The following is a 17,624-nucleotide window of genomic DNA, read 5'->3' as shown; positions in this document are numbered from 1 at the left end:
ATCCCCACGCTCTTAACTTTTGCTCACTTTTCCCCATTCCCTTGGCTGAAACCCTTAGAACTGGTCACAAACGATGGTTGCCGTCGGGTCAGTGCTTGGACCGTTAACTCTGACGAGTAGGGCCGCGCTGACTGTGTCACCCGTTGGACCTGATGAGTCGGGTCGCGGCGGATGGTGCCGTGGTTAGCCCGTTGGGCCGTGGTTAGAATTGGGTCGTCCGCGCGCCGCAACGACAGAAGCCTGTTATGCATGCACGACATGTCCATCTAGCTTGCATGCATGCATGTAGCTAGCCTACCTACATGCGCCGCCGCCCGCCTCCACAATGCGCTGACCGGCCTCTTTTTCACGCGAGCCACCACTGACACTGACCGGCCTCTTTTTCACGGGAGCCACCACGGACGCTGACCGGCCTCATTTTCACGCGAGCTACCACGGACACAGGGAAGGTTGGTGCCGCTGGTTCGTATCATCTCCCACGCGTGTCTCCTCGATGTAGAGTATTGTTTAACACGTTTCGATCCACTCACATCTATTCAACGTGGCAATTAAAATCTGTTGGCAATTGAAGTGGCATATCGATCGATGCGGCTCGTTTGAACGTAGCAAATCCAAAGCGCGACCGGTGCCACTCCCCTTCCCTTCCCCTTTCCCAATTTAAACCACCACCCCTCCAACTATTCTCCACACATCCATTTGCGCCGCCCCCTTCACCCAAACCCAGAGCACTCTCAAAGCAAGGCGAGGATGCAATACAATGGCCCCACCTTCGACCTCCCACCGACCGTGCCGGAGAGGCGGTATCTGGCCGTCGTCGTCGTGGAGGGGACGCTCCGCGTGTGGGCGTTCTCACGCTGGAGGGGTGCAAGGGGGTTTGCCGAGTGGTTCCTCCGTGCGGGCTTCGCCCACCTCCCGGCGGGCTAGCCGGTGATGTTTCGTCTAGACGAAGTGCGTCCAAACTCCAGGACTCTGCTGATAGGGCTCACCGTCACCTTCACCAACAGTTTTGATGCGTACTACCTCCTCGGCAAGGTGTTTTGGTGTGGATGCGAATTCATCGCATTCACAACCCACAACATCTACACAAACTTCGACTGCATCTTCCCCACCCGCGATGGTATGCACAGCCTCCCCTACTACATCGGCCAGGACGGCATGGAGAGGGAGCAGTGAAGAGAAGGCGCAATGAAGATGGTGGTGAAGTCCCGGCCCCGGTCTTGCCCTAGGGTGTTAGGGCTTTTTATATTTTATATATTTTTAACTTAATTATGTCGTTGGTTGTACCATGAACTTGGTTATGCTTGCTATTTCTATCCCTATTTGATATGTCGTTGGTTATCCGTGTTTTTGCTTGCTATTTCTATCTTATTTGACGTGAGATAAATCGCTAGATGGATATGGTCCCGTACACGAGCCCTTCTTCATTTCTCAATGAAACAAGCAAGTTTTCGCCCATTTAGAGTAGGGTCAAGTTTTCGAACGCGCGGATAATGGAGTAGTTGAAGTGTCAAAAGGAAACTAAAGCTAGAAAAATGAGCCATGTTTATGTTGAAAAGAAGAAGAAGAAAAGCTAATTTTTTGAATTGTTGGTGGCCCTATTCCGTATATTGTATGAACAAAAACAAGCTAATTTTTGAATAGTTTGTGGATTATGCTATGGTTTAGGGTACCCTATGTTTTACGTAAGAAGTATGCCATAGTTGCTACTTTTTATGTTATGGAGTACATGAGATATCGGTCGATGGATATGGTGTCGTAGCCGAGCCGTAGACAAGCTCTCTAGATGCATATGGTGCCATAGCCGAGCCTAGACATGCTCTCTAGATTGATATGCTGGCTAATGGTGCCACCGGACTTTATTTTAGATGTGGTTTCAGATGGATATCATGATCTACATAATTAAGTCTCACATGTTCTTAATAAAAAAACAAAAACAAAAAATCGTGTACACAATATTTTCTTGCAACAAAAACTTGTTTATAATACCCGCTGTCAAAAAATGAAAGTGTTGTGTCGTAGGCAATATACAGTAGGAAATTGCCATGATAAGTACTCCCTCCGTTTCTTTTTAGTACGCATGTAAGATTTGGTCAAAGTCAAACTTCATAAACTTTGACTAAATTTATAGAATAAAATATCAACATTTATAATATTGAATCAATATTAGTAGATGCGCCATAATATTAATTTGCATAGCATATAGATTTAGTATTATAGATGTTGATATCTTTTTATATATATTTGGTCAAACTTTGTATTAGTTGACTTTAACAAAATCTTATAAGCAGACAAAAAAGAAATGGAGGGAGTACAAATAAATTTAACATGTGCAAGTCCAACAATAAATCAATTTACATCATGCACTATTTTTGTTCGGCATGGTGATACGTCTCAAACGTATCTATAATTTTTGATGGTTTCATGCTGTTATCTTGTCATCTTTGGATGTTTTATGTACCTTTTATATCTTTTTTGGGACTAACTTATTAATTCAGTGCCAGTTCCTGTTTTTTCTGTGTTTTTGGCTCTTTTCAAATCTGATTTTGGAACGGAGTCCAAACGGAATAAAACCCCCAAAATAAAATTTTCCCGAACGGAAGAAGATCACGGGGCTTGAGGGCCAAGCCAGGAGAGCTATAGGGGGCCCACAAGCCCTGTAGCCACCACCAGGGGGCGGCGGCTAGCAGGCTTCTGGCCTCCCTGGCGCCCCCTTGACCTAGCTCCTTCGCCTATATATGCCCTAAAATACAGAAAAAAATCAAAGAATCCTCGAAAACACTTTTCTGCCGCTGCAAGCTTCCGTTTCCGCGAGATCTCATTTGGAGACCCTTCCCGGTGCCCTGCTGGAGGGGACTTTGGAGTTGGAGGGCTTCTACATCAACATCATCGCCACTCCAATGACTCGTGAGTAGTTCACTTCAGACCTACGGGTCCGTAGTTAGTAGCTAGATGGCTTCTTCTCTCTCTTGGATCTTCAATACAAAGTTCTCCATGATCTTCATGGAGATCTATCCGATGTAATCCTATTTGGCGGTGTGTATGTCGAGATCCGATGAATTGTGGATTTGTGATCAGATTATCTAGTCTTTGCTGATTTCTTATATGCATGATTTGATATCCTTGTAAGTCTCTCTGAGTCTTGGGTTTTGTTTGGCCAACTAGATCTATGATTCTTGCAATGGGAGAAGTGTTTGGTTTTGGGTTCTTATCGTGTGGTGACCTTTCCCAGTGACAGTAGGGGCAGCAAGGCACACATCGTGTAGTTGCCATCAAGGGTAACAAGATGGGCTTTGTCGTAGATATGAGATTGTCCATCTACATCATGTCATCTTTCTTAAGGCGTTACTCTGTTCTTTTGGACTTAATACACTAGATGCATGCTGGACAGCAGTCGACGTGTGGAGTAATAGTAGTAGATGCAGAAAGTATCGGTCTACTTGTTTTGGACGTGATGCCTATAGCTATAATCATAGATGACGTCACAACATTGCGCGGTTCTATCAATTGCTCGACAGTAATTTGTTCACGCACCGTCTACTTGCTTTCATGAGAGAAGCCACTAGTGAACACTACGGCCCCCGGGTCTATTCACACCTATCGTTTCCACTTTCGCTTTTACTTTGTTTTCTTACTTTGTTGCTTTCAGTTCTCACTTGGCAAACAATCAATAAGGGATTGACAACCCCTTCATAGCGTTGGGAGCAAGCTTTTTGTGTTTGTGCAGGTACTTGTTATACTCCTTCACTGGATCGATACCTTGGTTCTCAAAACCGAGGGAAATACTTACCACCGCTATGCTACATCACCCTTTCCGCTTCGAGGGAACACCAACGCAAGGCTCCAAGGCCACGGGGGAAATCCTTTGCATATTTGCCTAGGAAGTACCTAAAGGCGTAGCCGTAGGAGAAGGATTCCTGGTGGCGTTGCTGAGGAGTATCAAGAATAGTCTCCGTCAGCACGTGTTTCTGGCGCCGTTGGAAGGTCTTTTGTTGCAGTAGCAGAAGTATTTCTAGCGCCATTGCCGGGGAAGGAGAGATCTATCAAAGTAGGTGTCACAAACTCATCTCTTGCATTTACGTTTTTTGCCAGTTGCCTCTCGTTTTCCTCTCCCCCACTTCACATTTGTCGTTTTCATATGCCTTTTTGCCTTTTTCGTTTGCCTTTTTCGGTCGCCCTTTTCTCTCGTTTGCCTTTCCGTTGCTTGTGTGCTATGCACCTTCAATATGCTTGGGTCTTCGCTTGCTGAAAATCTAGTGATATGGATCATCATCCACTTGCTAGTCTCTTTAAGAGATCCACTTAAGTGGAACCAATTGCTAGTGAATTAAGTGCACTTGACTATCTTTATGGAGTTTTGCTTGAGATGCGTGAATCTGAAAATCGTGATGAAGAAACTTATGAAGTTATTCACGAGGGCTCCTTGAATGAAAAGCATGATTGCAATGGTTTCACTATAAATCCTATTAGTGACAATCATGCTAAAAATATGCAAAACCCTAAGATTGGGGATTCTAGTTTTGCTATGTCCCCTACTTGATGCAATAATCATGATTCGGGTGATGATCTTTCTTATGATCTTGAAAATTTGCTTAAGCCTCATGATGAATATGATATTTGCAATAATATTGAAAGTGCGTTTGGAGACGTCATGACTTTAGTTGATGACAATCCCACTATTTTTTAAGAGCGTCAGCTTTGCATGCATGTGGATTATGAAAAGAACACCCTTTGTGATAGCTATATTGTTGAATTCGAATATGATCCCACATGTAATTATTATGAGAGAGGAAAATATTGTGGCAGAAACTTTCATGTTACCAAATTACCTCTCGTTTTGTGGAGATTGCTATTGTCTCTTTCTTCTTCCTTGCATATGGCAACTATTGGTTGTCTTGACAATCTGTTTTCCTATAAAATGCCTATGCATAAGAAGTATGTTAGACTTAGATGTGATTTTCACATGCTTTATGATGCTCTCGTTGTGCTTCAATTCTTGTCTTTTGTGAGAGCATCATTGAATGCCTAGCTAAGGGCGTTAAACAATAGTGCTTGTTGGGAGGCAACCCAACGAATATATCCTTTTTCTTTCTGTTTTGTGTTTTCCACACTTTCATAATTCTGTTATAATTGTGTTTTTGTGTTTCTTTTTGCGTTTGTACCAAGCAAAACCGTTATGATTAGTCTTGGGGATGATCGTTTGGTCATGCTGGAAAAGACAGAAACTTTCTGCTCACGAAAAGAATTTTCGTTTTGTTTCTGTAAGTGATTTTGAGTTGATTATTCTTGCTGCTGATTGCTACACAAATTCTACAAACTTTGGTAAGTTTTCAGAATTTTTGAAGTACCAGAAATATACGAAATATACAGATTGCTACAGAGTGGTCTGCTGTTAACAGATTCTATTTTTGTTGTGTTGGTTGCTTATTTTGATGAAACTATGGATAGTATCGGGGGGTATTAGCCATGGAAGATTGAAAATACAGTAACCCAACATCAACATAAGTAGAATTTAAGTTTTCTACAGTACGTAAGGAAGTTGTGGTTTGCTTTCTTATACTAATGTTATCACGAGTTTCTGTTTAAGTTTTGTGTTGTGAAGTTTTCAAGTTTTGGGTGAAGTTCTTATGGACAAAGAGATAAAGAGTGGCAAGAGCTCAAGCTTGGGGATGCCCAAGGCACCACAAGAGATTCTAGGATGCCATAAAAGCCTAAGCTTGGGGATGCCCCGGGAAGGCATCCCCGCTCTCGTCTTCAATCCATCGCTAACGTTACTTGGGGCTATAGTTTTATTCACCACATGTTGTGTGTTTTGCTTGGAGTGTCTTGTATCGTAGGAGTCTTTTGTTTTTGTTGTGTCACAATCATCCTTGCTGCACACCTAGAGAGAGAGACATGCACTCACCGTGATTTTGTCGAGCTTCACTTATATCCTTTGGTAGACAATTCAGCTCACATGTGCTTCACTTATATCTTTTGAGCTAGTTGATTTTGCTCTATGTGCTTCACTTATATCTTTTAGAGCACGGCGGTGCGTGGCTTGGTAGTTGATCTATGCTATGAAAGTAGTCTCAAAAGGGGTAGTTATCCAAAGGGATATGAAAACTTCCACCTTCATGTGCATTGAATAGTTAGAGAAGTTTGATTCATCTCAATTAGTTTTGAGTTGTGGTTGTGGTAATATTGAAGTTATGCTAGTAAGGTGTTGTGGATCTAGAAATACTTGTGTTAAAGTTAGTGATTCCCGTAGCATGCATGTATGGTGAACCGCTATGTGATGAAATCTGATCATGATTAGTCTATTGATTGTCATCCTTTGCGTGGCGGTCGGGATCGCGCGATGGTTTATACCTACCAACCCTTTCCCTAGGAGTATGCGTTGAATGCTTTGTTTCGATTACTAATAAAACTTTTGCAACAAGTATATGAGTTCTTCATGACTAATGTTGAGTCCATGGTTTAGATGCACTTTCACCTTCCACCATCACTATCTTCTTTAGTGTCGTGCAATTTTCGCCGGTGCACAAGACCCACCATTAGCCTCCCTCAAAACAGCCACAATACCTACCTACTATGGCTTTTTCAAAGTCATTCCGAGATATATTTCCATGCAACTACCACCATGACATGTGCCACCACTTCTACATTGCCATTGCATGATCGTAAGATAGCTAGCATGATGTTTCCATTAATGTCTATGCCATGCTAGATCATTGTCACGGTAAACTACCGAAGGCATTCCATATAGAGTCATCGTTGCTCTAAGTTTTGAGTTGAAAGTGTGATTATCATAATTGATGGAGCATTGTCCCATGTGAGGAAATAAAAGAGGCCAGCGAAGCCCATATACAAAAAGAGGCCAAAGATGCCCACCAAAATAAAAAATATATAAAAAAAGAGGCCAAAGATCCCAGAAAAAAATGATGAGAGAAAAAGATAGAAGGGACAATGCTACTATCCTTCCACACTTGTGCTTATTAAGCACCATGATCTTCATGATTGAGAGTCTCTCGTTTTGTCACCACCATATAGCTAGTGGGAAATTTTCATTACATAACTTGGCTTGTATATTCCAATGATAGGCTTCCTCAAAATTGCCTTAGGTCTTCGTGAGCAAGCAAGTTGGATGCACACCCACTAGTTTTCTTTAAGAGCTTTTACATACTCTTAGCTCTAGTGCATCATTTGTATGGCAATCCCTACTCATTCACATTGATATCTATTGATGAGCATCTCCACAGCTCATTGATATGCCTAGTTAATGAGATCATCTTTTCCTTGTTTGTCTTGCAACCTCCACCACACTCCACACCACTTATAGTGCTAAAACCATAGCTCACGCTCATGTATTGCGTGAGAGTTGAAAAGGTTTGAGAAAGTAAAGGTGTGAAAACAATTACTTGGCCAATACCGGGGTTGTGCATGATTTAAATTCTTTGTGCAATGATGATAGAGCATAGCCAGACTATATGCTTTTGTGGGCATAACTTTCTTTTGGCCTTGTTATTTTGAAAGTCCATGATTACCTTGCTAGTTTGCTTGAATTATTATTGTTTCCACATCAATAGAAAACTATTGTTTTGAATCTAATGGATCTGAACATTCACATCGCATAAGAGGAGTTACAAAATACATCTATGCTAGGTAGCATGAAAGCATCAAAAATTCATTCTTTATCACTTCCCTACTCGAGGACGAGCAGGAGTTAAGCTTGGGGATGCTTGATACGTCTCAAACGTATCTATAAATTTTTATGGTTTCATGCTGTTATCTTGTCATCTTTGGATGTTTTATGTACCTTTTATATCTTTTTTGGTACTAACTTATTAATTCAGTGCCAAGTGCCAGTTCCTGTTTTTTCTGTGCTTTTGGCTCTTTCCAGATCTGATTTTGGAACGGAGTCCAAACGAAATAAAATCCCCGAAATAAATTTTTCCCGAACGGAAGAAGATCAGGGGGCTTGAGGGCCAAGCCAGCAGAGCTACAGGGGGCCCACAAGCCTTGTAGCCGCCACCAGGGGGCGGCGGCTAGCAGGCTTGTGGCCTCCCTGGCGCCCCGTGACCTAGATCCTTCGCCTATATATTCCCTAAAATACAGAAAAAAATCAGGGAATCCTCGAAAACACTTTTCCGCCGCCGCAAGCTTCCGTTTCCGTGAGATCTCATCTGGAGACCCTTCCCGGTGCCCTGCCGGAGGGGACTTTGGAGTTGGAGGGCTTCTACATCAACATCATCGCCCCTCCAATGACTCGTGAGTAGTTCACTTCACACCTACGGGTCCGTAGTTAGTAGCTAGATGGCTTCTTCTCTCTCTTGGATCTTCAATACAAAGTTCTCCATGATCTTCATGGAGATCTATCCGATGTAATCCTCTTTGGCGGTGTGTTTGTTGAGATCCGATGAATTGTGGATTTGTGATCAGATTATCTATGATATATATTTGAGTCTTTGCTGATTTCTTATATGCATGACTTGATATCCTTGTAAGTCTCTCCGAATCTTGGGTTTTGTTTGGCCAACTAGATCTATGATTCTTGCAATGGGAGAAGTGCTTGGTTTTGGGTTCTTACCGTGTGGTGACCTTTCCCAGTGACAGTAGGGGCGGCAAGGCACACATCGTGTAGTTACCATCAAGGGTAACAAGATGGGCTTTGTCGTAGATATGAGATTGTCCATCTACATCATGTCATCTTGCTTAAGGCGTTACTCTGTTCTTTTGGACTTAATACACTAGATGCATGATGGATAGCGGTCGACGTGTGGAATAATAGTAGTAGATGCAGAATGTATTGGTCTACTTGTTTTGGACGTGATGCCTATAGATATAATCATTGCCATAGATGACGTGACAACTTTGCGCGGTTCTATCAATTGCTCGACAGTAATTTGTTCACCCACCGTCTACTTGCTTTCATGAGAGAAGCCACTAGTGAACACTACGGCCCCCGGGTCTATTCACACATATCATTTCCACTTTCGCTTTTACTTTGCTTTGTTACTTTGTTGCTTTCAGTTCTCACTTGGCAAACAATCTATAAGGGATTGACAACCCCTTCATTGCGTTGGGAGCAAGCTTTTTGTGTTTGTGCAGGTACTTGTGATACTCCTTCACTGGATCGATACCTTGGTTCTCAAAACCGAGGGAAATACTTACCATCGCTGTGCTACATCACCCTTTCCGCTTCGAGGGAACACCAACGCAAGACTCCAAGGCCACGGGGGAAATCCTTTGCATATTTTCCTAGGAAGTCCCTAAAGTCGTAGCCGTAGCAGAAGGATTCCTAGTGCCGTTGCTGAGGAGTATCAAAAACAGTCTCCGTCAGCACGTTTTTCTGGCGCCGTTGGAAGGTCTTTTGTTGCAGTAGTACATGGTAACAAATGGATTTACCATGGTAATAATCAAGGGAAAAACAGAGCCAGCGCATGGGCCTTCGACATCAACGCAATGAGATGGTCCAACCAGAGCTTAGTTTCAATTTGGGCCCTACCTTTTTTTTCTTCTGTGGTCGGTGTTGTGTGACGAAGCTAAAGAAACTGAAAGTGTACAAAAGTGACGAAACTGACGGGTACTCGAAACTGACATGATCCACAAATTAAGCAACACAGAGCCACTACAAGAAAAACGTTCAATTATGACCAAAAATAATGACGATGGTTTAATTGGTTATGGATCCATGACCAAATTTCAGAGATTAGTCATGGAAAGTCGAAGAGGGTCCAAACCCCATAACGGTATGACCTTTTATGTCCATAAGGTCATGATCCTATTGCACAAAATGGTCATTAAGATGTGTCAAAGTGTTTATGCTCATATTTCGGTGCTACCATGACCAAATATAACGTCGTAATCATATGACTGGAGGTGACTGGACGACACCTCATCAATTCTGCCTCTGTGTCATGTATAGAGAGTGGGACTTTGTTTTTCATATATGGACGGCGTAAATAATATTAGATAAATACCAATAAATTATAATTATTCATTTTAATATCCTAAATATTTTAGAAAGTACAATATAATTACCACAATGAAATATTTGAGCACATGCTAATATGGAAGGTATTATAGGGTACCTTAACTTGGTGTTTCAAACAATAAAAACTTAAACATGAACTCATGCCTCATTTTTAACATAGTTGTTGTAAAATTTCAGATAAGTACTATGGAGAAGGTGTAAAAGTTCTCAGATCGAAGAGTACAATGATGGTTTCTTCTTGGTTAAGCCAAACTATCAGTGATGGAAAACAATGTGGGTGAATTTTTTAGTAATGCCAAATCATATCATAATTAAATGAAAAGTGTTACCACCCACAACACTCAATAAAAAATATAGCTTTCTATTGAGGAAAATAATAAATACAACTTTTTTTTGCAATAAAAAATACAGCTAGAGACAACAATATGAGTTCATATTTCCTAAATCCAATATCTACCCGGACTTGAGCAAGCCCATTTAGCGAACAGGGTAAAAAAATCCCTTCCACCACAAACCATACCCTAACCCTAGCTCCAGCCCCGTCCGCCCTCGTCTCCCGTGACCCTCCTGCCTCTCCTGCCGCCAGCCTCCATCCTTCCCTTCCCCTCACCAGATCTCCGGTGCTCCTCCATGGCAGGCACCTGTGCTCCCCTCTCCACCTCTCCCATCAGCCTCCATCCCTTCGAGCCACAATACCTTATGGCCCCGTTCATTGCGGCAGGCCCCAAGCCCCGGCGACCCCAACTCCGTGCCCCCGCGCCCTGGCCTCGCCCCCTTCGATTCGCCGCAGATCGCGACCATGGGAACCCGCAGGCTCGCGCTGGCGCTCCTCGCCGCGGCGCTGCTGCTGCAAACCCTCCTCGTCGCGGTGCTGCTGCTGCAAACCCTCCTCGCGGGGGTGTCCGAGGCGGAGGGCCTAGTGCGGATCGCGCTCAAGAAACGCCCCATCGACCAGAACAGTCGCGTCGCCACGGGCCTCTCCCGCAGCGAGGAGCAGCCCCTCCTCATCGGCGTCAACACCCTCGGCTCCGAGGATGAGGGCGACATCGTGTCCCTCAGGAACTACATGAACGCACATTACTTTCAGGAGATCGGCATCGGCACGCCGCCGCAGAAGTTCACTGTCATCTTCGACAACGGCAGCTCCAACCTTTGTTTTCAGGATTATTAGGATTTGGTTGTCCGTGGTGCGGGGGATTTGACTTTCTTGTGTGTGTGTGGTGCTTTGTTGGTGCAGATTGCGTGCTACCTCCACTCACGCTACAAGGCTGGGGCGTCCAGCACCTACAAGAAGAATGGTTAGCGTCTGGAAACCTCTCTCACCAGCATGCTACTAGTTGTTGTGCTTTACAGTTGAGATGCTCTATTCCTGCCTCTTTATGTGTTTGTATTGTCCCTTTGACCATGTATTCAGTATTAATCACCTGCTTGTTGACATCAATGTGAACTAGCGGGGCGACCCGCGCAAATAGAATTATATATCATGTGTTACTATATACAATGTCAATTATATCATGTCAGTTATCTGTATTTCATGTACTTACTACTTAATTTTTTAAGTTCTTATGCAATTGCATCTTTAGTTTTTATTACCATGGAAAGATTTAAGTTAACTGATAAAAAAACATCCAAAATACGTAGCTAACGAACAAACAGTTTATTGTTTACATAGAAGATATAATTGGAACCCGCGTATGTTTTTAATCTTGTGAATTAATATGCTATCCTTTACTCGTATCTCTTCCTCCCCTCATTCATTTATTTCTTTTTGTCGTCATTTTATTCAAAGATTTTTAGTAAATGATAGATCTTACTTATTTTCTTCTTCTAATACTATGTTTATTGTTTGTCAAAAAACAATGTGTCCTGTGTCTTCCAACGACATCCTCGCTGGTCCTATTGTAATTGTAGTTTTTATTTATTCTACTTCACGTCCAGCGTACTTTCAACTATGATCATCTTCTTTCAATTGACTTTGTTGCTAAGCTATCTGAGTCAAATGTGAATATATGTGCATTTATTAGAAAAACACTAACATATTATATTTCATTCACTCTTCGACCTTGTTTGTATAGAACAACAATGTGTATATGGATGTCCATAAGGTAAATAAACATGCTAGAAGAAAACAAAATATAAAGTCGTGTGTGTGTGTCATATCCATTACTAAAATTTGGGTAGTTCCTCCTAGCTATATTAACTTGGTTTATTTTCTATTAACCTTCAGTATTACTCATGAAACCATTTTTTGCGTGTACTATGCTCTCTTAGAAATGTACATAGATAAAATATAATTCGAAACTATCTAATGTCAATTCGTTGTTTTGGAGTTAATTGTTTTTTCAGTGATGAGTGCTTTGAGAGATATGAGAAAAAGTGTACACACATCAAACACACCGTGTGCATGCAGTTTTGCGCCGCGGGGCAGAAGAGTTACATCTTAGGCTTAATTGGCATAGTTGGATATTAGAAATAAACAAAGAAGCTAAATTGGCAGAACAATTAGTTCCTCAAACCGGTTTGGAATTGAACTCCATCTCATATTCTCACTATGTGCAAGCAGAATACTGATAGCGGATCAATAGTTTGTTCATTTCATCAACATCCATATATCTATAGGGGGCGTTTGTATTATTCCTTGTATAGGTTATTTTGTTCCATACGTGTACATAACAGACTCGGTTCTATGTGTCAATCATAAGACCTATATTACCTCTAAACAAATCATAAGATTTATTTCTACGTTGGCCGCAAAAAAATAGTTATTTGTACACCATGGAAGTTTAACATAAATTTTCCATCCTTAAATTTCGAACGTTATAATTCAAATCAATGGAAAGTATTTTTTTTTATGTATCTATTTTTTGCCAAAATAGAACATGTATGTATCTATGTTGGAATAAAGCCCTATCTTTTTTTTTAGAAAATTCTATCCGATATTTTCCACAACAGTCTTATCACTCGTATATTCGGGGCGTATGAGATTGTTCTTTTCTAATCAATGTAGGGAATTATGGCTTCCTCCTGACTTTAACTTGTGGTCTGATGACTCGTATATGCAGGAACGTAAGAGACTGTCTTTTAGATCAGTGTAGGGACGTATGGCTCCGGACTTTAATTTGGAGGTCAGTATTTTTTTACACCAATCTGCTCACTGGTATATATGGGGACGTAGGAGTCTGTCTAGATGAATGTAGGGACGTATAGCTGTTTCCAGATTTTAACTTGGGATCAACTCAGGAGGATGACCGTCCAATCCGTATCAGGAGAAAATTAGTACCTTAATTCATATACGTATATGCAGTAGTTTTAATTTTCCCTTACAATACACGTACATGCAGCAGGGGACTACTTTTTAAAAGGCATGTACATGCAAAGATTTTTTTTTTAATTTTAAAGATTGCCAGTAGGACGTGACTGCTACATGTTTTTCTAGACATATACGATTCGGATGCCTGTAGTATTTGCTTTGACGTGTAGTACTTGTCTATCTTATATTTTTACGTGTGTAGTACTTGCATAATTTTTCTAGGCGTGTAGAATTAGGATGTCTATCTTATTTTTTTACGTGTGTAGTACTTGCATAATAGATGTTTCATGCAAGCTGCGATTCTAATTTTGCTACTACAGATTCTTATTTTATTTTATGGGTACATGATTCTTATTTTGTTACTACATATCCTGACATGTTGTGCTTCTAAAACTAGTACAATTATCTTGCTACTACAGATTCTTATTTTATTTTATGGGTACATGAGGCCACTATTAATGTTGGGTACTAGTTTACTAGTGGCGTAACTCTTATGTATTGATGGCAGCAAGAATATTTATGTTAACAATTCTTTAGTGCCTGACGAATAGTTTCCTTGTTCCGAAAGCCTTATCATCATTTTTTTCTTGCAGGTGGCAATGGCAAGAGCATATTGTGCAGAGGAAGAGGATGAGAAGAAACTTGTAGTTCTCATCCAATCTTTGTGCAACTTTCTTTATGTGTAATTGTGCATTTGTTGGGTCCTTTTTATGTGCACTTGCAGAAGTATTGTGTTGTGTACATGTAAAATTATTTTGATGTGCCCTTGTTAGGCGTTGAACCTTAATGTGTGGAGACGGTGGATGATGTATTGTATTTGATGTGATATGCTACTAAAATGAAATATACATTTTATTTGCAATCTTTTGTTCTGTTGTACTTATTTTTGATGGGCCTATCCTGAGATATGCGTGCTTCTAGCAAAAAAATGCTTCAACCCAAACAAATCAGACATTTTCAATAGTAAAATAGGTATTGGGCCAAGCCCATGTAGCTAGATTGGTGGATAGGGATCTGAATCTTATGATGATTTCATTTGGTCACTAGCAATGCCACGTCAGCTTGGCCACGTCAGATCCTACGTGGCTCACACAAATGGCTAATGACCAAACCAAAATTTTGGTCGACAAAGACCCGCGACCAAAATTTTAGAAAGGTCATGTTTGTTCATTCTTGACGGCCAACTGTTGACGTTGTAAATTTGGTCAAAAAAAGTTAATAAACGACAACAATGACGAATCAATGACCAATATAGGGAGTCATAATTGACCTTATTTCTTGTAGTGAGCAGAGAGCACATGATCCAGAAATTTAAGCAAATCATAGATCACATGATCCACAAATTTAACTAAATCCTAGAGCACAAGACACCACACTAATAACATCTCTAACGAGTGATGACCAGCAAGTAAGCAAATCCTAGACCAACTACACAAAAATAAAAGGGATAAAATTTGCTTCAAATTCTTGTTCATCTTGCTTGTTCAATTGAATCATCTGCTTCAACTTCTTGTTCATCTTATTTATTTCCCCCCTTCAGATCTGCATCCCCAATTGTCAGAGCAGCACTTTCAGAGACCAAATTTGTTGTTGCTGACGGCAGATTGAGCTCCCGGGTTGGGGCCCCATTGAACTGAATCTGATTAACGTAGTCATCCAGCCATTCAAAATGTGTGCATTTCTTCACGATCTGAAACGAAAAAATGAACCCTAAATACCAGATCAAAAAATAATTAAAAGCAAATAGAAAAAGAAATCAGAGAAAAATCATGAGATCTAACCTACCCCTCTGGCTTGCTCTCGCATTTCACGAACTCGCGCCCATAGTTGCCATTCTTGACCTCCTTCGAAGTCAACCGTATCAGTGGCGTGTTGCGTGGGCAGTCAGGATATCGCTTCAAGGGAAGTGGACCATACTGGGTCCATGAGGGGCGGGTGGCTGAAGTGGAGCTCGACATATCGCCCAAAGTCGCCGGAGAAGAAGAAGCAGAGGAGTGTCTCCTCTAGTCGCCGGAGAAGAAGAAGCAGAGGCGGGGGTACCCGAATAAAGGGGACGCACAACCGACAAGTCTCCCGGATCGCTCCACGATCCAACGATGCGGAGCCGTCCATGTGATCCAACGGCGCGGAGCATGCTCGCAACCTGCCCTCCGAATTACTTCTAGAAGACCACATCTGAGGGTTGTCGCTTGGCGCTAGGGTATGACCGGACGACTGTCGTTGGGACCTAGGGTTAGGCGAAACCCTGTGGGGTTTAGAGGGGTTTAGAGCTGGTCAACGGGGTTATGAAAGCTTTGACTGAGCATAACTAATTTTAAAAAATTGAAAAAATATGAAACCTTCGCCGTTCGTTGTTTTACAAGACACACTAACGAGGAAAAATACTAAACTTGGTCTATGGTCATTTTCATGAAAAAAAACCCTAGCTGGCACGAACGAGGTTAAATGAGCACCATTAATTTAGAAAAATCGAAAAAATATGAAACCTGCGCATAATGGTGTCTTGTGTGACATGTGACCAACCAAAAATCATAAACTTTGTCTATGAACATTTTCATGAAAAAACCTTCACACATATGAGCTACCATGTACAACGTTTCATAGAAACCAAGGAGAGGAGGTAGGGTTTCCCTTCGGTTTTTGAAAATTTAAAAAAATCAAAAAAATAACCAAAGCTTGATTTCAAAGTGAATAAGAAGGATGTGAACTTAGTTTTCCATTTTCATATTGTAAACGTGTTTCTAATGGTTTTTCTATTGAAGTATATTTTTTTGAAAAAATGTACAAATAGAAAGATTAATTCAATAAATAGTGATTCTTCGAATCTACACTATATAGATTGATTTGGTGTTAATAAAAATATTTGGCTCATTTGGAGTAGGTCCAAAAAAACTTGATTACAAATGGGGCTGTTTACCCTAGCTTGGGAGCTCATTTGGAGCACATTTCTCATGACTACCAGTTTTGTAGACGCAAAAGAGATCGGATTGATCACCTAACGTTTATAATAGTTCAGCAAAATGTGCAACTCACACCACAAGGGAATGGACTAAAGTTTTGGTTCAAATTCAAAGTTTGCCTAAAATTCAAAGTTTGCCTCACTAGTTCAAATTCAAAGTTTACATATAGAATTATTTCACCTTACAAGTTTTCACAGTACTTCAAATTGACGACATAATCCTTATTACAAATTATTCAAAGTTTATGACTTGCATTCAAGTTCAAATTCAAATCTTTGCCTTGCTCGTTGTGTTCCGGGATGGGTTAACCGTCTTGCTTCTGGTTTCCCTGGCTGGAATATTTTGTGCTGTTGAAAGCTTTATATTGTTGCTTCTGATCTTCACTTCTGGTGGTGGCGGTTTTGTTGAGCTTTGACTGATCAAGCAAGTGATGACCAGTTCACGGTCATCTGTGGGCTCACTAATCTTTAAAGGAACTTCAGACAAAATAACTTCCTCCTCTCTTATAGCTTCAAAACCTTCGTAAGCCATGGCTTCAAATTCCGCATCCGATGATGGTTCAACCGAAGTTTCTTCCTCTCTAGGTCTTTTCTCTCTTATAGACAAAATAACTTCCTCCTCTCTTATAGCTACTTCAGTTGCTTCATTCTCTAAACTAGCTGCATTCTCCTCTACTACTGCATTATCCTCTAAACTTGCTACATTCTCCTCTGCTGCTGCATGCTCCTCTGCATTTGTTGTTGCCCATTGTAACTCTTCTCCAAATGATGCATCAACTGGATTGGTACAAAGCCTAGCAATATGCCCTAAGATACCACATCTTTTGCACTTATACTGTTTTTTTACACGACCCTCATCACCAGCTCTTATCATGTTTTTCCTTGGTCTTCCTGGTGGTCTAGTCAGTACAGGAGAATGGAGTTTGAACCCTGGGTCTACTATGTTCCATTGGTCTTTTCCCAAGAGTGGAGGCACATTTTCAGCATAAGCAGCCCTAAATTTGGCAAGAGAGAAATATTCAGAGAAATACTGATCAACTTCACCATCTTCACCTCCAATAACAGTCATGAGATGTAGGGCATGTACGCACGGCTTCCTGTGGATCTGCCATTGTCTACAGCCGCATTCATTGGTTACAAGGTTCACTGGGTATCTCCATTCCCTATTTTTACTGTCAGTGTATATCACCTCAGCCTCGTATGTCGACGGTCGAATGCATTTCATTCTTAGTCCTCTTGCCTTGACATGCAATGCCTCAATTAGAGATGTGAGCATAAGATGGCCAACATATTGTGTTTCTGCAATTCTTTTACGAAGAGCCATCTTTACCATGATCATCTGCCTGATCTTATCAAATGCTTGCCACAACAAAAGCCCTTTC

The 17,624-nt window shown here is 41.3% G+C and overlaps 1 protein-coding gene across 1 annotated transcript; it reads left to right on the top strand.

The window, feature by feature from the left end:
* Positions 1–10,460: 10,460 nt before the first annotated feature.
* LOC123440086 (phytepsin-like) lies at positions 10,461–14,070 on the top strand. The gene is made up of 2 exons (XM_045116668.1): positions 10,461–11,271; positions 13,036–14,070. The coding sequence occupies exon 1, from the start codon at positions 10,773–10,775 to the stop codon at positions 11,142–11,144; it is 372 nt and encodes a 123-aa protein (XP_044972603.1). The 5' UTR covers positions 10,461–10,772; the 3' UTR covers positions 11,145–11,271; positions 13,036–14,070.
* The last annotated feature ends 3,554 nt before the right edge of the window (positions 14,071–17,624 follow it).

Source organism: Hordeum vulgare, chromosome 3H (assembly GCF_904849725.1).
Source record: "Hordeum vulgare subsp. vulgare chromosome 3H, MorexV3_pseudomolecules_assembly, whole genome shotgun sequence".
Classification (NCBI taxonomy): domain Eukaryota; kingdom Viridiplantae; phylum Streptophyta; class Magnoliopsida; order Poales; family Poaceae; genus Hordeum; species Hordeum vulgare.
Note: the sequence above shows the minus strand (reverse complement) of the source record. Positions and strands in the feature narration are given on the sequence as shown.

What these genes read in the sequence shown, in the direction of transcription:
- LOC123440086 (XM_045116668.1), top strand. Translation starts at nt 10,773, where the DNA reads ATGGGAACCCGCAGGCTCGCGCTGGCGCTCCTCGCCGCGGCGCTGCTG.